Genomic DNA, 27,516 nt, shown 5'->3' with positions numbered 1-27,516 from the left:
TATATATTATATATATATATATATATATATATATATATATATATATATATATATATATATATATATATCAGAGGTTGCGCTAGACATTTTCGTTGTCTGTCATTTTGACTGACAGGGTCATAAAAATCCGGTCAGTCTATTTTTACCCGTCACTTAAATTTTTAAAATGATAATGATGACATATTCAATAGTACAGTGGTACCTCTACATACGATCGCTTCGACACACGAACTTTTCGACATCCGACGTAAAATTTGACTCGCCATTTGTTTCTACATCCGACGACATGCTCGAAATACGACGACAATGGCAGCACCGCAGACGAATGCACGGCGGATTTTCTTGTGTGACAAATCAACACGGGTTTCAGAAAAGGTTGGTACAGGTGGTGAAACAAAGAAAAAGTTGACGCTTACCTTCTAAATGAAGATGCAAATGACAGAAAAATATGAGCGTAGGGTGGGCATCCGTGAAATGGCTCAAAAATACATCTCCACGGTCCTCCTCCGACCATCGTTCGCCAGTCTTTATAAGTTAAGCTGACAATTCCTTTTGTGGTAACATCTCCAGAGAAATCGCCAACTTCGCCACGTTTTTATCATTTATTTCACAACTTATTCAAAACAAAAACACCTTCGGTCTGCCGCAATTGAGGTGGTCTCAAGAAAACATTCAAAGTGAAAGTGAAACTCAAGCTCACCGGTCTGTCTCTGGCACGTGAGCCCCGCGGTGCGTTCAGGGTCAGCAAAAAACGTCCGCCACATTAGAACCCGATTCGTTACATTAATACAGGAATTATTATTATTATTATTCCGATTTTGATTTATAATTTATTTGTTTTGCTATGTGTAATTGCCATTTGTAATAGTACCAGCAGTATTTTTTAAGGATTTAGTGAAGGTTTTTGGGCTGTGGAACGTGAAGGTTTTTGGGCTGTGGAACGAATTAATGGAATTATAATGTATTCCTATGGGAAAATCCTGCTCGACATACGACCATTTCGACTTACAAACAAGGTCCTGGAACGGATTAACTTCGTATGTAGAGGTACCACTGTATTTAGTTTTCATTCATTTTTAATTAATATTGTAACGCTTGCTTGGCGGCGAAAAATTAGACACGGAAGTCGTGGTATTTTTCTCCCTTTTTACTCTGCTTACCGCCAACAACTCCGCCCCCAAAGAAAAGGAGGCAACGATAGAGACCCCAATCACCAACGTCACACAATGATCTTAATTGTGGTTGTCAGCCCAAAATCTTCTAAATATATATTAAATGCATCTTACCAGATATAAAAAGACTACTACATAGTCTGTGGTGATCGTTTGGTGCCCAGATTTCTTGTCGAATTACAGCAGTCCATCTCGCTCTCATCTTCGCGTCCCTCAGAATACGGTAGAACTTCAAGTCTCTCCGTCTATCTTCTCTGTTACAGCAACCAACCGCCACACACGCCTTCACCATTTTGATTATTAATATTAACGAGCAGAAAAACACGCCGTAATAGGAGGCATGTGCGTAGCAGTAATGTATAAACATGACGGGCTGACACACAATATGGCGGCTCTGGTCAGGGGGGCGGAGTTGTGACGTCATGTGACTGGGGTCTATACACAAGCGGCAATCTTGTCCATCAATTGGATGACGCGCTGGCACACCGGGTGCACCAATAAGAACCTCGTGTTGATGTGTCAATCACGGTGCCGCCGCCAGACCCCGGTTACGCTACAATATTCTGACAGAATAGCCAACGACGTCATGCATTAAGAGAGACAATAGCTAATTAATATGCTAACTCGCCACCCTGTGGTCAGGGGTGTGAATTGCCACCTGTCAAAATGACTGACGGACTTCAGTTTTTTCCGTCACCGTTTTAAAAAACCGGTCAACGACGGAAAATTTCCGGTTAACGCGACCCCTGATATATATATATATACTGTAGCTAATTAATTACGCAGTATTTGCCATTAGTCATCTGAAAGAGCACGTCAAATGCAAATTGTTCCTTTACACGCTTTATTTTGAAAATCACATCGGTTCTCCTGTTGTAAACTTGCGCCTGACGTCAACGCCGACTACGCGGAGTTGGAAATCATGAAAAAAAAAATCCACATAAAGTTCTTTCAATTTAATGAATGTAATTCTGGTTTTTGAGCCATTGAAAACGACCTTAATATGGACATTGGACATAACGTCTAAGTTCTTTATGGCATGTCTATGGCCTGAATCGTCGCGTCCTTGTAGCGCATTTGCCACAGTCTAGTGAAATGAGGAGTAGAAATAACCAAATGGTAATAAATAAAGTGTTCCAAAACAGAAAGATGCAAGATCACAGCTTGAGACTCAGCTCAGGAAGACAAACTAAGTCCAGGGAAGGAGAAATGAAAGTGAACACAGGCAATCTAGCTGGGAGCCAACATGGACAGAAATGGAAAAGTTCAAGCCCTGGCTGTCCCACATAAATCAAGGTAAGTATTAAGATTTGTGAAACGATTATTTTTATTCATCATAATTGTATTGTTTCAACTTCAAGTGCCCGTGACACAAAAAAGCATGTTTATTTCATACTTCATGCGGTATTTCATGCTTCTGAATGAAAAGGACCGCTAGGATGCGTGTGGAAGCGAACGATATATTAAGTCAATTTTTTGAATCCCGTGCTACGAAAATGATACCTTTGTAAAACACTGGGATCATGGCACATGTTTTAATAAGGAGGAGGTTTGCATTTTGTGGGTGATAATGCTCTTCGTCCACCAAGAAGGCCACTCGGCCAGCAACCAGCGGCTTGTCGCACACCATAGTTGCCGGCTCTCATTTGCGGTTCTAGATTGTGTCCAGACTTCCACCCCCCTTCGGTCCTCTTCGCAAGCCCGCCTATAGAGGCTATCCTTGGCTTGGCATCGGGCAGACGTCGGCCAGTTTGTCCACTGAGAATGCGCTATTTTCTGCGTTCATTCCCTCTGCTCCCCCGGCGACCAGCACTGCCTGGCTGCTGGGGTCCCAGCAGAACGACGAGCCCAAACTCGCTTGCTGTCGGTGGCTTGCCGATCGGTGAAGACAATCACCCCCGCTGCCTTGTGTGACACGTGCCGGGGTAGTTTTGTTTGAGTTTTCGTTTTCGAAAGGCGAGAAAGAGACTTGGAAGTGCCGCTTGGCTCGGCTTAGCATGTTGCCTAGCTGTCACGCCTCCTGTTTTTTTTACGCTCTTTGCTCAGTCTCCGAAGCCGGGACAGGGAAATGACGAAAGCCGGACAAACTCCGGTGGCATAAAATACCGTTCTGGAGGTTTAAGACGTCGGCAGTTTTGACCATTATGCAGTAGTTTAGCCCTGCTGTACTGAATAAATACATTTTTAATATTTCATATTCCATTTGGCACAAGACTTATTTGTCACGAACATACCATTTATTTAGCAATTGGGGGAAAATAGTTACATAAAAAGAATATCCTGTAAAAAAAATATTGGAGTAGAGAGATTAAAACAGTGATGACATTTTGCTGCTCTCAGTCGCATTTTCCTCATTCTAACGCTTCCCCCTCAATGGGCGGAGTTCTAAATCAGCTGAAATCATTACTCTGCTGACGTCACCACCCAGCTGTAGGCGCTAGAGCGCTATAATGACAGGAGTGGCTAAACTGCAGGTTAAAAGACTAATTTCTTGTCATCTGCGCTTTGCCAAATTGTTGTATATAATCAAATTGTCTCAAAATATTAAAAAAAGATTTCGTCAGGCTGTAGTCACGTCACCCACGTGCAACTGCATGGTCTCATTTGAAAGTGCGTAAGTTGAGGTCCACGTCAGGTTTTACTTCAAGTCACGTAAAACGGGAGATAATGTCATTTGATTTTTATTGCATTCATGGATAAGTATTAAAACGCTGCATGGACCATGTGTTTATGTCCATATTTCCATCATTTCTTGTCCTTTTTCAAAACCGAAAGCACCACCAAAGACTACATATCCCAAGAGCTGTTGTGGAATCAAGAAGGACGGATGTAATGTTAACATTTTTAATAAATTGCCGAGGATGGCGCCACCTAAGGAGAAGGAGGCGACGTCGCAACTTTATAACAATCAGAAAAGTAACTCCCTCAAAGACACTTCAGTTTTGATTTAAATTGAATTGGCTAATCTTTGAAAACATGGATTTGAAACACTGTAGTCCTGATGGCTAATCCAGTTTATGTGTATGTAAGTTAGAGATGCGCGTGTGTCTTTCATGTCATTTCCGATATCTAATTTTTTTTTTCTTTTTTGTATGTAGGTGAAGACAGGCCTGAGGAATCGGCTGGGGACAATCTGGTAGCACGCATCACATTGACTATACATGGACCACCTATTGCTGATTTCCATCATGAAAGAGCCCTCAAACTCTTTTAAAAATCAAGTGCAGGCAGGATGCAAACTTTGCAAATATATCTTGGTTGTGGTTCTTCTTGGGATAAAAATAAATGTTGTTTTAAAATAGAAAAAAATCCCATTTATGAAAAAATTGCACCACGGCACGCTGTTTGAATCTGATGCAGCCCACCACCACCACAGCTTCAAAAAATTCTAGCGCAAACCCTGAACACTGCGACAAGCAACATTGTTTTAATCTAACCAGACAGTCTCCAGGCGATATCTTGGATCCTTTTTGACGCCCAATAAGACCTGCTTTCCTTCTTCTCCTATTTCATTTGAACTCAGGTTCAGTACTTGAAGATGGGAGGGGTTAAACTTGAGCGCCTCAACCAAAAAAACGCATCCTTTATTGGTGATTGTACATTGGTCCAGCCTGCAACAAATGATATAACTGCGTGAAGTCAGGAAGGGAACTTGGAAGATTACCAACAGGTGGAGCTCCTTACTTGAGGGACTCTAACTTGCAGTGTTGACTGGCCAGTCCTTTCGAGAGGATCTCCACCCCTTCGTCCGACACTTTGTTATCGGACAGGCACAGATCCCTCAGGTTGGATGGAGAGCTGAGAACGGAAGCCAGCGGGTGACAGCTGCCTTTTTCCAGGCCACAATCATTTAGACTGGAGAAAAAAGGCAGGAGGAAGACTTGTGGGCAAGTGAAAAATAACGCCTGGTGACTTTAGTATGCAGCCTTGAATAATAATAATAAATCATATTTCAAAATGACAAACATAACAGCACTTTACACCACCCTGTGACTAATGTGAAAAAACTAATCGTTTTATCCAAGGACGTAGCTTTGCATAGGGATGGTAGGGACAAAACGCTACCAACTTTTCAGGATGCTCAAATCGTCCCTACCAACTTTTAAGCAACTTCATTTGCAATATATAATGTGTTCAGTGATATAGCTCATATAGATTGTCTTCCTATTAGGGCTATCAAAATGATCGCGTTAATGGGCGGGAATTAATTTTTTAAATTAATCATGTTAAAATATTTGACGCAATTAATGCCCAAGTGCCCCGCTCAGACAGATTAAAATGACAGCACAGTGAAATGTGTACTTGTTGTGTTTTTCGGGGTTTTGTCGCCCTCTGCTGGCGCTTGGGTGCAATGATTTTATAGGCTTCAGCAACCATGAGCATTGTGTAAGTAATTATTGACATCAACAATGGCGGGCTACTAGTTTATTTTTTGATTGAAAATTTTACAAATTTTATTAACACGAAAACATTAAGAGGGGTTTTAATATAAAATTTCTATAACTTGTACTAACATTTATTTTTTAAGAACTACAAGTCTTTCTATCCATGGATCGCTTTGAAAGAATGTCAATAATGGTAATGCCATCTTGTTGATTTATTGTTATGATAAACAAATACAGTACTTATGTACCGTATGATGAATGTATATATCCATCTTGTGTCTTATCTTTCCATTCCAACAATAATTTACAGAAAAATACGGCATATTTTGTAGATGGTTTGAATTGCGATTAATTTTTAAGCTGTAATTAACTCGATTAAAAAAAGTTTAAAGTTTGACACTCCTACTTCCTATATGATGTAACGATAGAATTGACCCTACCATTATTAAGTGAATTATTTTTATTATTATCAGACTTACATTTACCCCTCACTTGTTAATGAGCCAGTCCATGTTTTTTTCCTCAAACGCGCGTTTGATTGGCTGATGATTCCCACTCTCTCACAGTCCAGAATTACGTTACATGTCGACATGCGTCCGCCTCCTCCACCCGCTTCGAAGAGGAGGGATATTAGGCTAAGTTCATACCGCAGGTCTTAATGCATGAATCTGATTTTTTAGTGTTTAGTGATTGATTGTTTAGTGACTCGAGTGAGGCATTAGGTTGACGGTCTGAATGGAAGAAGTCGCATAGAAGTGGACCATTTCAAATCCGATCTAGGTAACTTTCCTATGTGGTTTAAATCCGATCTGGCCCACAGTTTTCCAGAACGTGACGGCGGTCTGATCTGTCAAGTTTCCCAAGTCGGAATTCATGCAGCAATTACATCAGCAAAGAGCGACAGGCACGGAGTACGGCAGCGACGTAGGCGTTAGCGCCTAGCTTGAACTCGGCTTTCTGGGAAGAGGCGAGCTTGAAAACAGTCAGAAAAAAAAATAAAATCACGGGTCGAGGCTGAGAATTCTCGGTTTTCTTTCTGTGTGGTAAATGAGCAGTACTCTATTTCAGTATCGCTTCCATGGCCGAGAGTCAGGGCAAACTGACCGTATGTGTGTGCATGCGTGCACGACCTACACACATACGGTGCATGCGTTCAATCAATCCATATAAACTTTGAGTATAAGACTAAACAGGGATTATTTATGTCTCTTATTTGTGTCCTCTTTTTGGAAATAACAATATGATCACCCTAGAATGATGCATAGCCAGCATGTGTAGTCATTTGTTTTGATGCTTCTGCGCATGCGGGTCCGTTTGCTCAGCGCCTGTCGGACTTGCGAGTTAATGCACATGCGTAACACTTGAATGTGCTCAATGGACAAAGGCAGTCGGAACGGACACGCCAAAAAAAACAGATATGACGAAAACTTGGAATTGTGCATTAAGACCTGCGGTATGAAACTAGCCTAATTAGAAGCTGTTTTTTTTCCAGCCGGCAGCCGCTGTAAGTAATACCAAAAGTAAAAAAGGTGGGATAACGCAGCACTAATTTTGCGACTGAAAGTCCGACGTGCATCTCAGTTTAGCATTACCATTACATTAAACTGTGTGAAGTTGCCAAACTGATCAGGAAGCTGCTTCAGTATGGAGGTAGATTTGTGTCTTTTATTCTATCAAAAAACAGTCGCTTCAATCAAAATATATATTTCTAATCAAAATTAAAGTCACTTCAATCAAAAAAAAAAAAAAAAAAGTGTTTGAATGCAAAAATAAATTTGAAAGAAAAAAATGCATTTAAAAACTTTTTTTTTGAATTTTCCTTTTTTGATTGAAACAACTTTTTTGATTGAAGTAATGTAGTTTTGCGTTTGGGCTAGGGCAGGGCGGTCACGATGGCCGACGCAATTTTGACCATGTCGGTGAATTCGGTAATTTGATAAAACAAGAAAACACAGTCTTTTCATCCCACTTTGAAGCTGTGTTGTTCGGCTATGTTCATTCCCCTTTAAGAAAGTAGTCAGCGTGCTTACGTATGGAGTCACATGGTTATCAGGAAGCCAAACAAACAGAAGCCCGGTAGGCTAACGCGATGGAGTGCAGCTTATGGGAGGTTAGCCAAACTTTCACCCGACACTAAGTAGAGTCTTGGCGGCATCCAGACGGGCGTTCACCCGCTGTCCTCCCTTGTTCTCACGATTTCCGGAGAGGGGGCTTTCAGTGCTTTCTACTGGTAGCCACGCCACAGGCAAACGCTAGCGGCTAACTCTACAAATGAATGTGATGAGTCGGACAGCAGTTCTCACCTCGTCGAAACGGCTGAACTTAATGAGTGGATTGGGCACGGACTGCATCTAGCAATTAGTAAGTCGCGTTATGATGTATCTCTGTGTGTGATTTCTCTGATAGCTTTTGTGATGGTAAAGCATTTAGCATAAAGTACAATCCAACAGTGAAAATTATAAGATGACCGTTTAATGGCCCAAGCTATTTTTCTGTATGTGCTTAATTCTGTGTCATTACTCCCATCATAAAATCTTAAATATTTCATTTGCAGAAGATCAATATAGCTTGAATGTGTGTGTGTCTGTGTTGGGGTTCATGTGTGCTTGCCACCTTTTAGAAATAGAAATAAGGGACGTCCCCCTTGCGCCCAAAGCCTTACGGGCGAAAAAAGGGGCATCCCCCAAACTCCTAAAATGCATAGAAATGTATTTTTAGATGAGAAAACTGTATTGTGCACGATGTGGGCATGGCAGTTTTCTTTGCAGCAGATTGTTTTTTTTTTTTTCTGCAGGTTAGTGAAAACGAAGTCGAGAATATCGTAATTAACATTTGTGTTGTCGGCACTGAATTCGGTCACATGATCCATCGACAAGCCAAATTTCTAAAGGGAATGTCACAGGAGAGCTACAATTCCAGCAGCTGACTCGTCTGCATTATCTATGAAGTCCAGCATTTTGTTGGTGAGCCCAGACTCTGGACTGAAGTACTGGACAGCAAGGGGAAGCATCTTCCTGCTCAATTTATGGACTTGTTTAAACAGTGCCTCTTGCTTTGTTCTTCCCAAAGTCGTTTTCTTCACCATTTTGGAATCACATAAAAATCTTCTGATTGAGCCTGTGTCCACAGTCAGCACTACTGTAGCTCTGGTTGGCTACGTTTTACTGTTTGGTATACCTGAGTCACCTCAGCTGGAGTAATTTAGAGGGTAGGAGTGGGATGATGTGAAATTCACTAGCAATCAATCAATAGATAGTATATATCTGCAGTAGGGCTATTTATTTAGCGTATATTTGCTGTTAATCTATTAGGAATGATTCCAAATGAGGAGCATTAGTTAGCGTAACAAAATATGATGTTCTTTATGGGTACATAAATTCATTCCATATTGATTCATAATAAATGTATGTTTCCCCAAAAAAAAAAAAAACATTCCTGAAAAGAATTAACTATAGTAGCAACTGAAATAGCCTAGCTATGCTATCAATGCAAGATGTATAAAGGTAAATATAAATATAGCCTATATATTATCCATATACATGAGCATAATAACATACCAAATAGAGCTCAGGGGATATTTCAGGTACAAATAATTGTGACGAAGGCTCTTCTGGGATCTTATATTCCGTTTGTGGAGCTCCCATGAAGCGTGCTGTTTTATACTTCTGTGAGATGCTGCAAAAACTTTCCTTCCTGCCTGCCTTGCAGTTCGCTTTATAATCACCATCAGTGACTATCAAGCCACGGGTTCCCCTCTTCCCACTCCACTGTATTTTTTGGAGACGTTTCCCCTTTTGAGGAAGAGGTGGGGGTGTCCTGAGCTTCTGCTGCTGAAGAAGACATTTTTGTTTTGAAACGCCCAGAACGGAGCGAGCGAGGTAACTAGGCAACGAACCCGGAAGTGGAGCGCAGTGCAGGGCAGACAGCAGCGGGCAGGCAGATAACTATCTTGCTGTCTTTAATATCTCCTGCCCTTTTTGTTCATTATTGTTGGCTCAGTGGTCACTCATGAGCACAGGAGGTGTGTGTGTGTGTGTGTGGGGGGGGGGGGGGGGGGTGACAGACGTGCATGGGCTGGGCGCACCGCCACCCGGCACACCCCGCAACCAGAGCCGCGGCTCGCCCCATGGGACAATTGTGAAATACGGAATAAACTGCATTCCGTATTGGTTCAATACGGAACGCAACTTTTAATATCCAATTACGGAATGAATCCGTATTTCAAGGGACGGGTGGCAAGCCTAGTGTGCTTGCATGTATTAAAAAATGCACTGGGAAAAAACCCCTGAAACCTTGAAGTAAACACTTGTGTTGAGTAATTATGTCACTGCAGCCATTAACAAAAAATTGTCTTTTGAAGTGTACTGTTCAAGCTGTAATTCATTTGTGTTACAAAGACATGGTTGCACAGGCATATCGATTTTGACAATGTACATTGTTCAAGCCATACAAGTTGTTATAAATGTTCATACTTGAACTCTTATTGTTTACAATAAATTTTTATATACTTAAAGTGTATGTCAACACCTGGGGAAATGCTAATATTCCATCATTTATCCATAAACGAATGCCTTTTGGATTCATATCATGTCACTTCGTGTAATTACACACATCGCAACACCAAGAAAATGAGAGAAATTTGGGTCAATTTCAAGCTAAAAAGACCCGCCCCCGAGATCCCGGAAATCTGGCAGATTGTGGGCGTGACATCAAAACAAGGAAACAACCGGCTCGGTGCTTTAGTACTGAATGGCGATGATGATGGCGGACAATTACGTTTCTAGTTGCAGCGACAAATCTGACGTAACGAACATTCTTCTAATGGTGACGAAGAGAGTTATGAACCTTTCTTTGGTGTTTTGGGTTATCAATTTGAGCCCAAACGAAAGCCAATGCAGCCTAATGAAAGGATCATTGAGGGGAGCAATCACACTGATGAAACCCCGAAACACCAAATGGTATGTTTTGCATTTCTTTTTGTGAAGCTGATACACCGTGACCGCAAAATAAAGTAATGTATAGAATAATTATCATTTAATATGCTATCATCGGTTTCGCTCTGCCAACCGACACAAATATGAATGGGATTAGAGCAGGGGTCCCCGGTGTGATTTGGGTCTTTTTTTTTCACGGACCGGTGTCCCTCTTTTATATTCAGTTGGACTCTCAATGTTATCCAATGGTGCTAAAAAACTATTTACATCACAAACATACATGTGCAACACGGAAATGGCGTAAATTAACACTTAACGACACGGCGAAGTCGTTAAGTGAGAGGGCTACGTGCAGTTGTTGTGTGCGCCAAACATGGCAAATGTAAGTTAATATTCCTTTCTTTAAAGAAAGTTTGTAGTGTGTACTTAGGAATCGCTGCATTCGCGGTCCTTTTTAACGTTACGCGCATGCCAACTTTGTTAGAACACCGGCAATGTGCGGCAGAAAAATACAGCAAATATAAAATAACATTTGTTTTTAGCCCCGTCGTGTTAAGTGCAGGGAAAAAATACAACTCACCCGCTGAATCAGTGAGAGGGCTGAATTTGTTTCGTTGAGACGAGATGGGAGAGTGAGAGAAGCTAGCATCAAGCTAGCGATGTTGGAAATTGTAGCAGTTTTCAGCGCGCTCCAAGCGATGTCGGGATATTCCGAAATGACTTTAATCCAGAACTTCGGTCGAGTTGTTGTCTCAAATGTACGCTTAAGTCGCCGTGATTTTCGATCTCTACAAGCTGATATTCCTGTTCCACAGAAATGCTCGAATCACTCGATTTATTCACATACGGGTCACGAATTCACTCCTTCGCAGTTTGTGGGTCTTTAGTGATTGGGAAGTAGCATAAATTTTGTTTTCTTTGAGGTTGTAGGCACATCTTCTGGCTCGTCAGGTTCCCGTTTCCTTGTAAAATTGCCAAATTAGCCCTCTTAGCACTAACGAACTTTACTCATTGTCTGCGTAGTCCAGCTCTTTTTCTCGTGTTCGGCAACTCATGGGTACTACATTGCGACAAATGGCTATTTGTAAACCACATAGCATGACAGGTTTGAACCATTTTAGCGATTTTTTGATAAAACACGAACGCAACTCTCTCGTCGATAAACAACGATGGCACCCGCCTCGACCTTTTGTTTCCTTGTTATGACGTCTCCGCCCCATTCGGCTGTTTCCGGAACACTTTCGGAAATGTTCGTCATTTTCGATCTATTTTCGATAATTGCTCATTAATGTGATTGATTTTTTTTGTTAACTTTATCAATATTTGTTATCTTGGAACATAACGGTTCTATTGATGTCTCACACCCCCTTTGCGTTTTCATACCCTACTTAATGTTTAGACTGCATGTACAATTGTTAAATATATTACATTGAAAGCTGGTATATAAATCAATGTGAAACGGTTAATCTGTATTTCATGCATTTATTCAGATTTTCAAATTATATAACAGTCCGCTTGGGCGAATTTATCGTCATTTATCGTTATCGAGGTAATTCTGCTCAATTTACCATGATACATGCTTAAGGCCATATCGCTCAGCCCTAATTTGGGCCGCATTTTGGCTAGTGCATTTGTGTCTTTATATCCAATCAAAAAATAAGTTGCTTCAAACAAAAAAAATATATATATTTTCAAAAGAAAAATAACTTAAATAAAAAATGAAAAATTTTCAATCATAGAAAAAAAAAAGTTTTTGTATCCAAAAAAATATTTGAAACTCAGAAATTTGCATTTGAACACTTTATTTTTCGCTGAAACTGTTTTCTTTGATTGAAGCAATCCTTTTTGCGTTTGGGCCATGTTGCGGGTAGGACATTTTTGTCTAGATCATTCAATCCCAGAAAAAGTTGCTTCAATCAAAAAAAAAAAAACAATTTTCAATCAAAGAAAAAAATCATTTGCAAAAATAAAATTGCCCTTACCTTAAAATATATATTTTTTTGAAAAATATTTTTTAAATTTGAAATATATATTTTTTTATATTAAAGTGTCACATTTTTGTAGAGCACAAAGTTTTGAACTCATTTATTTGAACTACTAAAAGTTTTGATTGAATCATTTTCACACAAAGATCCAACTTCGCTGCTACTTCCGACATGTTTGAGTGACAAGTGACTCCGCCAATGGCGTAAGCCATAAAAGCATGATGACCATTCCGCGAAACGGGACCCTCCAAGGAGGGGATCTCGGGGTCCCACCAGTGTGCCGCGACAGGTCACCGTACCGTCGCAGGCACTCCGGTGAGATACCGATGTCACATCCCCGCCCCGGCGGCCGGTCGCTTAAGATACGGGGCTTTACACCCATTTACCGGCACGTCGTGACACCCCGGTTGAACGCCGATTGCCATCCGTCACGTCAGGGCAGCGGGTCAAGCTTCCCGTGTTGAATCACATTAAGCAGCAGGCTCCGAGCCGAGCCGAGTCCGATGGCTGGCTGGAACCCTGGTGGCCATTATTCTTGCTTCATCATGCTTTTATGGCTTACGCCATTGGCGGAGTCACTTGTCACTTAAACATGTCGGAAGTAGCGGCAAAGTTGGATCGTTGTGTCAAAATGATTCAATCAAAACTTTTTGTACTTAAAAAAAAAAGGCATTCAAAACTTTTAGTCCTTGAAATAAATGAGTTCAAAACTTTTTGGTCTCCCAAAAATGTGACACTTCAGTAAAAAAAAAAAAAATCAATAAAAAAAAAAAAAAATCAAATATATATATATTTATATATGTTTTTTTTTTTTAGGGAAGGGCAATTTTATTTTTGCAAATGATTTTTTTCTTTGATTGAAAATAGTTTTTTGATTGAAGCAACTTTTCCTGGGATTGAATGATTTAGACACTAATGTCCTACCCACAATATGGCCCAAACGCAAAAAGGATTACTTTAATCAAAGAAAACAGTTTCAATGAAAAATGAAGTGTTCAAATGCAAATTTCCGAGTTTCAAATATTTTTTCACATTCAAAAACTTTTTTCTATGATTGAAAATTTTTCATTTTTGATTGAAGTGATTTTTCTTGTGAAAATATTTTTTTTTGTTTGAAGCAAATTATTTTTTGATTAAATAATAAAAACACAGATGTCCTATCCAAAATGTGGCCTAAACGCAAAACTACGTTACTTCAATCAAAAAAGTTGTACAAAAAAAAAAAAAAAATTCAAAAAGTTGTCAAATGAGTTGTCAATTGAGTTTCAAATTTATTTTTGCATTCAAAAACGTTTTTCTTTTTTTTATCGAAGTGACTTTTTTTCTTTTAATTGAAAATATATATTTCGATTGAAGCGACTTTTTTTGTTGTTGTCGCAGCTTTTTTTTTTTATTGAATAATAAAGACACAAATCTACCTCCATACTTCAGGAGAAGTGTCCTCCTGTATTTGTATTCGATTATCCTAACGTTAATTAAACAGAGAAATATAGTGAACTCTCCTCAGCTGGAAGAATTGTAGTGAACCAAGGTTTACCCCCTTCTTCCCAGTTTTTATTTTGCTTATGTGATCTTAAGCAGCTCAAAGGATACTTTCATTTTTTGTTGAGTTTGGCTGTGCTTGTGGACAAAAGCAGTCGTGCTTTTCCGAAAGGAAGGCTCCTTTTTATTTATTTTTGTTATTCCATGACTAAGAATTTTTGTTATATTTAGTTTATTTATACAGACAATTTTGAGTGGTATTAAGACAAATGTTTATTTTTTTTTGCATTTCTCCATAGTTAAGAGGTGATAAACAATCTTGTATTTTTGTATGTTAATACACAAAGTGTAAGAATCTGACACATTCATCTGTTAACTAGCCTTTAAAATTCAAAACAAGATGAAGAAAATTATTCGACTAGATTGAAGAAAGATTAACATGTTATACTGTAAATTTGCAGTGTGCAAGCTAGTCTCAGTCAATACCGATGTATATTGCATTTATCATTCAGCCTATCAATTAATTAGATTCTTAATGGTGAGAAATGTAGCCTTGGCCGCCGTTCACACAGTCTGGTTGGTCTTACGTCCCGTCCACAGCAAAAAGTGTATTGTACACTTAGGTTGTGTTGTTATATCATTCCTACTAGAGATGCACGATAATATCGGTCACCGATAATTATCGGCCGATAATGGCAATTATGAGGTCACGCAGATAATCCAGATAAAACGAAATTCAACCGATAATGCAATCCGATAATTATATAATTGATTTAGCCTCCAAATGTGCTCAATCAACAGTTTTGTCCAATTCTGCTAGTTTTAAGGAGGTGTTTTTGCAGTGTAGTAATGTGATATATGTTAGGAATGGCTTAATTTTTAAGGCATTTTTGTGCAACTTGGGTGTTTACTCTCTAAGTAATTGTTGCCAAAAGATTACCATTACACAATGTCATTGCCATTGTTTAGATGTTGGAATTTACTACTTGTTCACATTTGATGTGGAAAAATGTTTTTGCACAGTAACATTCGAGCTTTGTATACTTTAACATTTTATATTCATATTTGAATAGAATTATCGGTATGACATTATCGGTTATCGGGTGGAAGGGGCAGGAAATTATCGGTTATCGATATCGGTTGAAAAATGGATTATCGTGCATCACTAATTCCTACCAATATTGAGACCAAACCTACGCCCCTGGTTTTATCGATATGATGTATTCTATTTTCAATCACCAACAGGAACGCTCTTGTGCTGGCTGTGACAGTCTTCATTTATTTTGGATGTCGTCAACAAGGACATTTGTCTTGTACGACAACACTGAGTGAATTGTTCTTTTTGCTAAGAACAGCAGTGATTCCATTGATTACTCGGAAACACAGAACATTATGAACAGGAGGAGCTCCTTACTTGAGAAACTCTAATTTGCAGTTTGGGCTGGCCAGTCCTTTCGAGAGGATCTCCACCCCTTCGTCTGACAGTATGTTATAGCTCAGGTCCAGATGCCTCAGGTTGGATGGAGAGATGAGAACGGAAGCCAGCAGGTGACAGCTACCTTTGCCCAGGTTACAACCGAATAGACTGGAGAAGACAGACAGGCTGAAGAAGTGAGCCAAACATACAACCTGCTGACTTAAGTATGCTGCTTTGAATAATGATCATAGATTTTATTTCAAGATGACCAAAAAAAGACAAATGACAAAACCTGATTTATCGTTTTATCAATATGATGGACTGTATTTTCTAGTCATGATGTCACCAACAGGAACGCTTATGTGCTGGCTGTGACAGTATGTTTTGGATGTCGTCAGCAAGGATGTTTGTTTCGTTCGACCACATAGAGTGAATCGTTCTTTTTTGCTAATAATAGCAGTGATTCTATTGATTGGTCGACAGGAACCACAGAAGATAATGAATAGGAGGAGCTCTTTACGTGAGGGACTCCAATTTGCAGCGTGGACTGGCCAGTCCTTTTGAGAGGATCTCCACCCCTTTGTCCGACAGATCGTTCCAGCTCAGATTCAGATGCCTCAGGTTGGATGGAGAGCTGAGGACGGAAGCCAGCAGGTGACAGCTACCTTTGTCCAGGTTACAACCGATTAGACTGGAGAAGACAGACAGGCTGAAGAAGTGAGCCAAACATACAACCTGCTGACTTTATTATGCTGCTTTGAATAATAATCATAGATTTTATTTCAAGATGACAAAAAAAAAAGGCAAATTACAAAACCTGATTTATCGTTTTATCGATATGATGGATTGTATTTTCTAGTCATGATGTCACCAACAGGAATGGTCATGTGCTGTCTGTGACAGTCTTTATTAGTTTTGGATGTCGTCAATAAGGATGTTTCGTTCAACCACATTGAGTGAATCGTTTTTTTTTTGCTAATAATAGCAGTGATTCTATTGATTGGTCGACCAGAACCACAGAAGATTACCAACAGGAGCAGCTCCTTACGTGAGGGACTCTAAGATGCAGTTTGGGCTGGCCAGTCCTTTCGAGAGGATCTCCACCCCTTCGTCTGACAGATGGTTCTCGGACAGGTCCAGATGCTTCAGGTTGGATGGAGAGCTGAGAACGGAAGCCAGCAGGTGACAGCTGCCTTTGTCCAGGCCACACTCTCTTAGACTGGAGAACACAGGCAGGAGGAAGACGTGAGAGCGAGTGAAAAATAACGCCTGCTGACTTTAGTCCGCTGCCTTGAATAATAATCATAGATTGTAATTCAAGATGACAAATAAAAAAACAAAACCCAATGACAAATCTGAAAACTAATTGTTTTATCGATATTTTGCATTTTATTTTCAAGTGAGGATGTGAGCAACAGGGACGCTCCTGTGCTGACTGTGATGCAGTCTTCATTTGTTTCGGATGTCGTCAACAAGGCCGTTCATCTAGTCCCACCGCAATGTGTTTTTTGTTGTTGCTGTTTTTTTTAAATTCAAGATTGAAACTCGGAATTTCGACGCATTTGACATTCTTTTAGGATTCTGAATTTGCAAGTGTTTCAGGATGAACTTCAGGGCAACATTTCCTTTGCCGCCCTATACATTGAAATTAAGGCTGGCCAGCAATGAAAAATGTTCATCTCGGTGAGCAGCATGAAATCCTCGCAATGAATCATACACAACCATCATCAAATCAAAAGAAAGCAAGAGACCCGGGTATATAGAGACCTCTCGAAATGCGTCTTTCCTCTCGTCCAAACAGCCGCGAGTCAACTTCGGCACCAGTGCCAACCATTTCCGGTTTCCTAACGCTTTCACTCCCAGCAGTTTTTCAGAAGACATCGTCTTTTGTTCATTTGCGATGATTTTGGCCGACTTGTCAAGCACTACAGAATATTGTGTTTGATGGCTACACAAACTTTTATTTTTTTTTCACAAAATTTTTTGACTCTTTTCCGTTCTACAGTGAGCAGTTGAAGATCAGGAGTAATTTCCTTTTTCTATACGCCTTTGGTAGCGTTCTGGAGAGCTGCAGATTCTGTTCAGTTACAAACAGTTGAAAGTAAAGATGCACGATAATGTCGGTTACCGATAATTATCGGCCGATAGTGGCAATTATGACGTCACTCAGATAACAGATAAAAAAAAAAAAATTCAACCGATAATGGAATCCGATATTTAGATACTTGATTTGGCCTCCAATTGTGCGCAGTCGAAGCAGTTTTGTCCAATTCTGCACCGCCGCCTCCTCAACCCCTCCTCCCTCGGAAGCCCCTGATGCATGAGTGACGCGACATGGTTGAGGTAGTTGGATGTCGTGGTGGCTCTGTCACCAGCGTAGGTTGATTTTACCGTGTGTGAAACAAACGGCTCTCTCGCCATCTGCAAAAACATGCACTGCAAAAGAAAAAGCGTCCTCATGCAACACCACTAACCTGATCAGACAATTAAAGCTACATCACAAAGATATTTGGAACGAATACGAGGCTAAAGCGAACGTAAACAAACAAACTAAGCTAAGTTACGGGGCTTGTGACGATCGAGAGCTGCTTTTGGCAGCTCGGTCTCGGGCAGCCCTGCCCCACTCATCTCCGGTTCAACTCATTAAGCACCACGGCCAGACCGAGGCCTGGCGCGGGTGCTCATTTGGGGGCCGAACGGACTGAAGAGCACAGGCGGGAGGAGGAGCCAGTCTCGGTCGGACGAGAGACGTTTTTTTTACTAAGGTGACCCGAGAGCCAAAACCCCGAATGAAAAAATAATGCAGTTTACACTGTACCTCCACCATTCTTCGTGAAAAGCATGCCGATCACATCAGTTTCACCACGGACATTTGGACACGTGACGTCAGCCAAGTAAGCATGCTTATCATTCCGGCACAGTGGTTAGATGATCATTTCACACACATTTCACAATAAGTCAACCAGTCAGTGATGCATTCAGTACACTATATATTTCCGACTAGGCATGTGCCGGCATGAGATTTTGACGGTACGATAACCTTGGGCAAAAATACTGCGGTTTTACGGTATCACAGTATTGCAATTATCGCTCCAAAATGTGTCATTTTGAGATGTATGGGTAAAAAAAAACTGGGATTTTTTTTTTTTTCAGAACATATTTGCAAATTGTTACATGAATACATTGTTAAATAACATATTTTAAATAAAATTAAAATGAATAGAACTTATAGACTATCCACAGGCAGAGCTGCGTTTGCTCAAGATTTGAGCAAGAACAAAAATAATTGCTATTAAAAACTAAAAAGTATTTAAAAAAAAAAAAAAAAAACACTTCCAAATTAAAAAATATTTACTGCATGACTTTTTTTTTTTTTTTTTGGAGGGGGCATAAAGCTCAAGTAGTTTCGCCATTTTCAGCCATTGTGTCAACTCGAGTCTACATGTCATGCCTTTGTGTTAAAAAGACAAAGTTATTAAGTTAAAATATCAATATTGTTCTGTAACAGTTTCATCTAAAAAAACATTGGGAGTGAGACCAGTCCTTTTCCAGCGAACGTGCATTTTTGGTTAGGGCAGTACTTCTCAAATAGTGGGGCGCAGAGCGATGCCAGGGGTGGCGCGTGTGACCTCAGGGAACATGCTTTTTTTTTTTTTTTTTGCCGTACTAGAATAAAGTATACTTGCACATCCACTCATTGGGTGGCAGTGGCGCTCTCATTTTCAAAGTGCGCGCGGTATTTTTGAAGTAAGCAAGAGCACACGGAAGAGACTCATGAATGAAGAGCTGGAGAGCTGTGCGCAGTTTTCTGGCCGGACTCATGCAGTGACCCACCGTCTTCGCCGGTTCTCACGTGTCTGCCCGAAAAGTGCCATTTTCGGCTTGGGATCGACACGACGACCGCCCTCACCTACGGTTCTCCCTCGGTCGCCGAGAATGCGCTTTTTTCGGGCCATTTGCCTTTGACATTTAATACAGTGATAGACAAGGAAAGACCACCGTTTACTGTGTCTAAAAATGATTATAGCGGACAGCCGGAAGCCAAATCAATTAAGACGCCACTTAAAGACATTGGACCCCAATCTCATTGATGAGCCGCTTGGTTGTTTTTCAGCGAAAACATGCCGAATATGGCCAACAATCGTCCCGCTTTGTCAGTGTTATATCAGTAAACCAGTGAGCACTGTTAGCATGCTCAGTGCAATATAACCCCACTTCATTGCAAACTGGAGGTGATACTGGGAGTAGCGAAAATAAAAACTGTCCTTCTGTCCAAAGACCCTTTTTTTTTTTTTCCTTCTATTCAGTTTTGTTTTTTCGGTCACATTTTTTGGCATATTGTCCTCATGAGTTAATGTTTCTAATCAATTTGAATTTGTTAGCATTTACTGATTTTATTTTTCAGTATCAAATGGTCAAAAATGTACCTTGAGTGTATGTTTACAGTTTGGATGTGATTTTTTATTTTATTTTTTTTAATTCAGGCAAATTGATGCGTGTTAAGTCTTTTCTTTTACAAACAAAACAATGTTAATAAAGTTATACTTTATATGTTGATCTGTTATTTTCTCTAATAGAAATAAAAGGATACAATGTGAGGCAGAGGCGTACTTATAATAGTAATAGACAAATGATACTATTTACAGTGGCGGCAGAGTTCGGGGTGGCGCGAAACATTTAGGTCTTCCATGGGGGGGCGTAACAGAAAATAATTGAGAAGCACTGGGTTAGGGGAAGATAATCTGGCAATCAGCGATCTTTGACGGTATTCTTTTTCCCTTCATTCAAGCTTGTTTCCCAGTGGCCATGAGATTTACAACCTAGACGAAGTTGCTCTCCCAAATAAGACTAGGCTAACATTTTCTACAGTATGACGGAAAATTTTAGTGGTTGTGAAACCGTGACGTTTTCATTAAAGTTACACCGATACCAGTATCGGCAGGGGGCGCCGATCCGGCCCGAATTGGTGGTATCGGTATCGACGAGTACCAACATTTCGGGAGCCAATACCATCTACTTGCATCACGAACGCAAATGTACTGTCCTCCCCACTTTAGCCAACTTCCCAAATCCCGATGCATGACACCTGTGTGTCTTTATCACAAAATTACCAAACGAAATTAACACCTTTGTCTTCAATATTAAGGATGTAAACTACAACGCATCCGTGTTATTACGCTGCTCATTTAGCATGACATTCACAAACGATTAGCATGCGTGAGCAAACGCCAGCTGTTGTAGAGCTGACGGGATCAGAGAGGTTAATACCGTGGGAGACTATGCAAACTCATAGTTTCATGATAAACAAAGACTGGCAAATTAAGAGCGCCGTACTTCAAACTCGTCCTGTTTATGAAAGTCGATTGTCATATGCTGGTCTTGTGCAATAAAGAGCAGAAGTGACTTCTTTGGCCAGAAAACACTCTAGCGGCGCAGCGCGCACACTAGATATCATCAAATAGCAACCTAGATGTCCTATGTTAGATCCCATGCCAACTCTCGCGCGCACACACTAGATCAGGGGTTTTCAACCCAGTCCTCAAGGCACACTGTGGGTCCTGGTTTTTGTTCCAGCCGATCCAGCAGAGACAGTTGAACCAATGAGGCTTCTGCTAAAACAAGCCACACCTGACTGCAATCAACTGATTGCACTTGTAAAACACCAGATTGGGGAAAAAGTGTTGTCATCTTGTTTGGTAAGAATGAAATCCTGCACCCACAGTGTGCCTTAGTGGAATAGGTTGGGAACCCCTGCACTAGATATCAAATCGCAACCTAGATGTCTACATTAGATCCCATGCCATTAGCTGCTTGAGCCCAGAGCGACGCGTAGTCCATGTACAGTACATTGATGAATTAAAAACCGCCATGACTGAATGGAAGTTAAGCAGGCCAAATCAATCCATACCAGTGACTATAGATAATGCTGCAAATACTGTTAATTCAGTACATGTTACAGATGAACTCGGACCACAAATAGGATGTTTTGCTTATATGGTACTCAGAGAGCTGCAGCTATCAACAGTGTGCCCCACTTTACTAACAGTAAAGATTGTTCTCTGCACTTATATACAAAATTTCACCAGATCAGTAAGAAGTAAGCACATAAATATTATGCACTAAAATGCTTGTTTATATGATGGCACTGTTATTTTTGCTTGTTAGCAAAATAATAATAATAATAATAATAACAGTTGTATTTTCTATTTCAGAGCAATTAATTAATTGAATTGTATCGAAAATCATACCGAAGCGTGACTTAACTATCATTGCATCCCTTATATATATATATATATATGTTTAATTATTTATTTATTTTAACATTTTTCTTTTCTTTTCTTTTTTTGCAAAGAGTGGTATCGGAATGGTATCGGCCGATACTTCACAGCCAGGTATCTGTATCGGTATCGGGCCCAAAAAATGGTATCGGTGCAACACTATTTTTCATACCACGGTAAACCTTGAAACCAGTAACCGGCACACGTCTATTTATGACATCTTCATCAGATCATTTTTCTTAAATCTAGACAAATAATTTTTTCTCCATCTTGAGTGTTAAAGACGGATGAATGTGCCAAATTATTCCACTTACTTGAAGCAAATATTACCATTTGTTCTTATTAAGCCCATACATCTAAAAACGTGGGTCATTTTTTTGCCAAAATCAAGAAAAAAAATGCTTTCCAATAATGTTTTGAACCATATCTATTCTTGAATAAAGAACATCTCTGACAAACATGTTTTTTAGGATTAAATATATTAATGTATTGCTTAAAATAAGGCTGTTAAGAAAAATAGCTAGCTGAAAATAAGCTTATTTCAAGAAATGTGAGTGAGTGAAATGTACTTGAAGCGCTGGCAGTTAATTTCACTTATTTCCAATAGATTTAGACTGAAAACACGGGAATTTAACTGGTTTTAAGGAGGTGTGCTTTTGCAGTGTAGTAATGTTACATAAATGTACTGTATGGTAGGAATGGCTCACTTTTAAAAGCATTTTTGTGCAACATACGTCGGTATTTACTCAAAGTAATTGTTGCCAAATGTTTACCATTACACAATGTCAGACATTCTACCATTTCATAGAATTATTGGCTTGACATTATCGATCATCGGCTGGGACGAGGAGGAAATTGTCGGTTATCGGTTGAAAAATGTATTATCCTACATCGCTAGTTGAAAGGACAGGAAGGATTGTTTCTATAAGTCTTTGGTAGCAAACCTAAGTGCTCCAAAAACATGTACAAACACGTCTTTGGGAGTGAATGGGCTCATTTCCTTTCTTTTTCGGATTAGTTGCAATTGTTTTTAGATTCTTTTTTTTTTTTTGCCCGTTTTGTGATTTGCAGTTGTTTTGTTTCGTTGAGTCATCATGTTTTGTGACTTGTTGCACTTCAGGGATTCCCCTATATTCAACAGATTGTGGCGCACCGCCACACTAAAATAAAAACCGCCACGCTTGGCAAATGAGATGTATTTTATTTTGTTTAAAAAAAAAAAAAAAAATTAAGGCCGCTTCAAACTAGCGGCAGCCGAGTGGGAGGAGTTTAGCGGACACCTATTCATTGTGTATTGTAATGTTCGTAACTATGCAGGCCCCCCTTAAGAGACGCAAGGGGAACGAGTAGGAAGAATGGGAGAACGAGCGAGATAGCGAGAGATAGCGGTCGCATGTCGTAGCAGCCCGCTGTTATTTTGTTATTGTTTTTCTTTATTATTGTTACCACAATAAAGTGGGTAAGCAATTAGACATCTCTCCTTCCCCATATCCTGGGCATTACAATAGTTTGGATCGGAGTTTTCGGCGAAAGTGAGCGGTGGACGGCTGTCTTGGACGGAAAGCAAACTTTGACTGAACTTGCGCGGAGAGGCAGGGCCCAAAATAAAGCCTTGCTCCATTTTCAGAGCGTTGGTCACAGAAAAATATTTATTAGGTTAAGCAGGGTAAAATGATACATATTCACGGTACAAGAACGTCGTTTCCGTGCCCATCGATTGGTAAGAAAAGGCTGTTTGTACGAGTGACGTGTGCGCGCTCCCGTCAGGGGGGACATTTCACGTGGAGTGGCTATTTTTCGGCACAACACCAGCGCGCCAACTTCAGACAATTACAGCTGACGAAACTTTAAAAAATGCGCCCACCCCCCCTCCAAATTTCGCGAGCTCTGGGACACTCGAATAATGACTCTCATACCTCTCCTTGCTAAGTTAATGGTACCTCGATGTGCGTTTGTGTGGAAATTTAGTTCACGAACAACGGGGAAAAAAACTATTCACCTTCTCACCGAACCAAGTAAAACTCTTTACACGGCAATTAGAATTCCCCCAGTCCTGTAAATGGGTCAGTTGACAGAAGGACTGTTATTGTTGTGGTAATGTAGTACTCATGAGGGTCAAATAAAAAGGAAAAAGGAGGACTACGACGGTGGTCTGCAACCCGCGGCTCTTGGGCTGCATGCGGCTCTTTAGCGCTGCTTCGGAGCTTTTTTTTGGGGGGGGGGGGGGGGATATATTCATATATTTATTTACATTTATACATTCTTTCAATTCATTAATATTGTAATGAAGTTAAACTTGTGGTGGCATCGTACAACAGAGTAGTCACGTGGTGCGTCATTCTCCATAGGATCCACTGCAGGGAAAATAAACATTGAATCATGAAGGCTAATTATGTATTTCTAGCCAACTTAGTCATTTCTGTAGTAGGCTAATATAACTAGTATTGATAATTATAAGGCTTGTACAAGGCTTTTAATTTTTTGCGGCTCCAGACATACTGTATCAGTTTTTGGGTTTTTTGGGGGGGTCAAATATGGCTCTTTCAACAGTTTGGGTTGCGAACCCTGAGTGACTACGAGATGTAAGTCGTACTATTGCTACGAGAAAAAAAGTCGCATAATTACATAGGGTAACGTAGCTGTAATCAGCTATGCATTTTACATACATGTACCGTAGGTGAGAGCTACAACATTAGCCTAGTTAATGAAATATTTAAAATATATCTTTGTTATGTTTCTTCTTGGAGGAAAAAATAATGGAAAATAACAAAAAAAATCGCCGTGGCACGACATGGTGAGGCTATCTGACTCCGATACAGCCGACCACCACAGCTTCAAAAAAACCTAGGGGAAACACTGCACTTCTTTTTGGATTCGCCATTGTGCTTTTGGATCTTTCCTACTTCAAAAAGACTTTAAATCACGCACTCTGATTCTTCAGAAGCCTTGACCACCACCAACAGCTTCTCGAGCCCCAAAGGCGATGGGGAATAATACCCCAGGCGAAAGGACTTCATGGTTTTGTCGTCTGTCAGTAAGAAGAAGACCAAGGCTGACCACATGTCATTTGGCATGTCGTCCCAGTCAATTATTCGTGAACTATTTTTCTTTATCTGAAACTGCTTCAGCAAAGAGTCGTCCTTCAGCTCGTTTAGGCAGTAGAACAAGTTGATGTTCTTCTCTGGAGTGTTCCGTTTTATTCTCTGCTTGATCAACTTGACTGTCTTTGACTTGTTTTGCCTGCAGTCCTGAGGAGCCTTCAGAAGTTCCCCCACTAGTTCCTGGTTGCACGGCAAGGAAAGGCCAAGGAGGAAGCGGATGAACATGTCCAGGTATCCTTCACTCTCCGAGGCTTTCTGCAGAGCTGACCGGTGAACCTCAGTGATTTTCCAATCCCATTCATCCTCCGTTTCTTCTTCTGATTCTTTTTCTCCATCTTCTGATTCTGTTTCTTCTAACAAATTTGATTGTTCTTCTTCTTGGGGAGCACATTCCAATGCATGCTCTGAATCATCCAGTATGTTTTTGTTGTCGTGGAACAGGCAAATCATCACGTGGAATGCGGCCATATACTCCTGCATGGTCAGATGGACGAACTGAAACATCTTGCCCTGTTGGTTTCTTCTGAGCGGACGGACCTCCTTAAACACCTCGGTGAATATTCCGGAGTGTTTTGCGGCTTGTCTGTAATCAAAACCGCTGTCCGCCAGGTCCTTCTCGTAGAAGATCTGTTGCTTACTCATAGTGTGGTGAAAGGCCAGCTTTGCTAGCGCTTTCACGTAATCGGCGTACTCGGTCGCCTGTCTCTCCTTGGACTTGTCCAGCTGGTTAAAAGCATACTCCGAGCACATGTCTGTCAGCGTTGTGGGCAGCTCTCCGTCCTTCCCTTTGTCCAAATGATCCTGAAGAACTGTGGCGGTGAGCCAGCAGAAGATGGGCAGGTGGCACAAGATGAAGATGGTGCGAGTTTTCCGGATGTGCTCAACGACACGCTCCTCATTTTGAAACTTTTTCCTGAAGTACTCCAGCCTTTGGGAATCACTGAATCCTCTCACCTCGGTTCTGCTGTCGATGAGGTCGGAAGGGATATCGCGGGCCGTCGCGGGCCGTGTAGTGATCCAAACCCGGGCGCACGGAAGCAGGTTCCTCTTGATGACGTGCGCCAGGAGTATCTCCAGCGGGTAGGCCTCCGTCACGTCTAGGTCTACTTTCATCTCATTCTTCAAGTCCATTTTGAACTTGCACTCGTCCAGTCCGTCCAAAACAAACAAGATCTTGATCCGGCTGCTTTCGTAGTCCCGTATCCCGGACTTGTGCAGGTCATCTAATATAATGGTCAGAGTCTCCTCGCTCATGTGCCTGCTCTCACAAACGTAGCATCGGATGAGCTTGGCCAGCGTAAAGTTTTTCCCTTCGTCAGTGTTCAACTCGCGGAAGGTGAAGGGAAATATGAAGTGTACGTCCTGGTTTTTATTCCTGCTGGCCCAGTCGCACACAAACTTTTGAACCAGGAAGGTTTTCCCGATTCCCGCGAAGCCAACGGTGAGCAGTGTGCGTATCGGTCGCGGCTGCCCGTCATGGCTTTTGAAAATATCGCACGGCAGGATAGACTTCTTGGCCGCGGAGGTACGCGTCTCCATCTGAAGGACCTCGTGTCGCTCGTCGGGCCTGACGTCGGCCCCGTAGGTGACGTCCAGCTCCGTGTAGACGTCGGCCAGAGGCTGCTGCTGCCAGTGCTCGGTGTTGCCTTCGGGAACAAAGCTGTATATACTATGCAGCTTTTCTTGCAGGTCTGCCTTCAATCTGTCAATATGATCATCATCATGGACGGAGAAGACGGCGCCTGCAAGAGAGCAGGGGTGACCCATTATGGACAAAAAAACAACAACTTTGCAAACAACCCCAGGGCACACAGCCACCAGAGACATGAATGCATAGATGTTACACCTAGAAAGAAACACTTTTAATGAAAGTTCATCAGCTAAAAGTCTCCCTTGCTTTTGTGAAATATGAGCTTAAGAAGTGAAACTGATGATTTTTTTAGGAGCTCTACATCCTGCTTTACAAAAAAAACAGGCTTTCCAAATGTCTTTGGCTTTGATCAAAACTGATAAAGTCCGATTGTCTGCCAGGGCAGAAGGAGCACCCGGGGGAGCATTTGAGAATGGAGGCTCAACTGAATCAGTACAACCTGAGGTTCATGCAGACCAGAACAGAATTTTAGGACAAGTAATTCTTACTCGTCTCACGGTTGACTTCCACAGTTTCTAAGTCACCGGTGTTCTAACCCCTGAAGCTACTTTGGGGCCTAACCTTTTATTTCCAGCACGTTGCGACGCAACTTCTCGGCCAAGTTCTTGTTACCAATCTTTTCCAGAATTTTGATGGTCTCCTCCAGAGTATTCTCGCCGTGCTTCTTCACCAGCGCGTTAGCAATGTTCACCCGGCGGGGGTTTTCTTGTACGCTTTGAGGCAGGTCCGAAAAGAACTTGAATTCCTCGAAGTCGTCCTCCCCAAGCTCCTTCAGCGTTCCCAACAGCAGCTCCTTCCGCTTGCTGTCCAGAGCCATCCTTCCTTCTTGTCAACGCGTGAGCGAAGTGACCGTCTCTCGGATATCTGCGGACAACAACTTTTATAAACTTGAGCTCGTCAACCATTTGAGTGATGTGACCAGTGGCATTTCTTGGGTCTCCAAGCAAGATCTCTCTGGGGCCCCCGTCATTGCACGCTGCTAAAAAATGTGTTTTTTGCACACATGAATAAACAAGAAATAAGTAAATGATGTATAAGACCTCATCAAAAGAAAAAGTTGGTAGACAAGTTATATAAAACATTTGATAACATAAACCATTAACATAAAAAA

The 27,516-nt window shown here is 41.0% G+C and overlaps 1 protein-coding gene across 1 annotated transcript; it reads right to left on the bottom strand.

Moving 5' to 3' along the window:
- Positions 1-79: 79 nt before the first annotated feature.
- LOC130927980 (NACHT, LRR and PYD domains-containing protein 3-like) lies at positions 80-27,375 on the bottom strand. The gene is made up of 8 exons (XM_057854145.1): positions 27,294-27,375; positions 26,967-27,230; positions 24,582-26,496; positions 16,424-16,594; positions 15,896-16,066; positions 15,373-15,543; positions 4,857-5,027; positions 80-4,783 (listed from the first exon to the last, which is right to left on the bottom strand). Exons 1-8 carry the CDS (start codon positions 27,373-27,375, stop codon positions 4,600-4,602), a joined length of 3,129 nt encoding a protein of 1,042 aa, XP_057710128.1. The 3' UTR covers positions 80-4,599.
- Positions 27,376-27,516: the final 141 nt, after the last annotated feature.

This window comes from Corythoichthys intestinalis, chromosome 1 (assembly GCF_030265065.1).
Source record: "Corythoichthys intestinalis isolate RoL2023-P3 chromosome 1, ASM3026506v1, whole genome shotgun sequence".
NCBI lineage: Eukaryota > Metazoa > Chordata > Actinopteri > Syngnathiformes > Syngnathidae > Corythoichthys > Corythoichthys intestinalis.
Note: the sequence above shows the minus strand (reverse complement) of the source record. Positions and strands in the feature narration are given on the sequence as shown.

Bases quoted from the DNA above. Each gene is read 5' to 3' on its own strand.
- LOC130927980 (XM_057854145.1), bottom strand. From the start codon at position 27,375: ATGACGGGGGCCCCAGAGAGATCTTGCTTGGAGACCCAAGAAATGCCA. The intron at 27,231-27,293 runs GTTTATAAAAGT...CGCGTTGACAAG, and splicing joins CAAATGGTTGACGAGCTCAA to AAGGAAGGATGGCTCTGGAC. The intron at 26,497-26,966 runs GTTAGGCCCCAA...GCTCTCTTGCAG, and splicing joins CAACGTGCTGGAAATAAAAG to GCGCCGTCTTCTCCGTCCAT.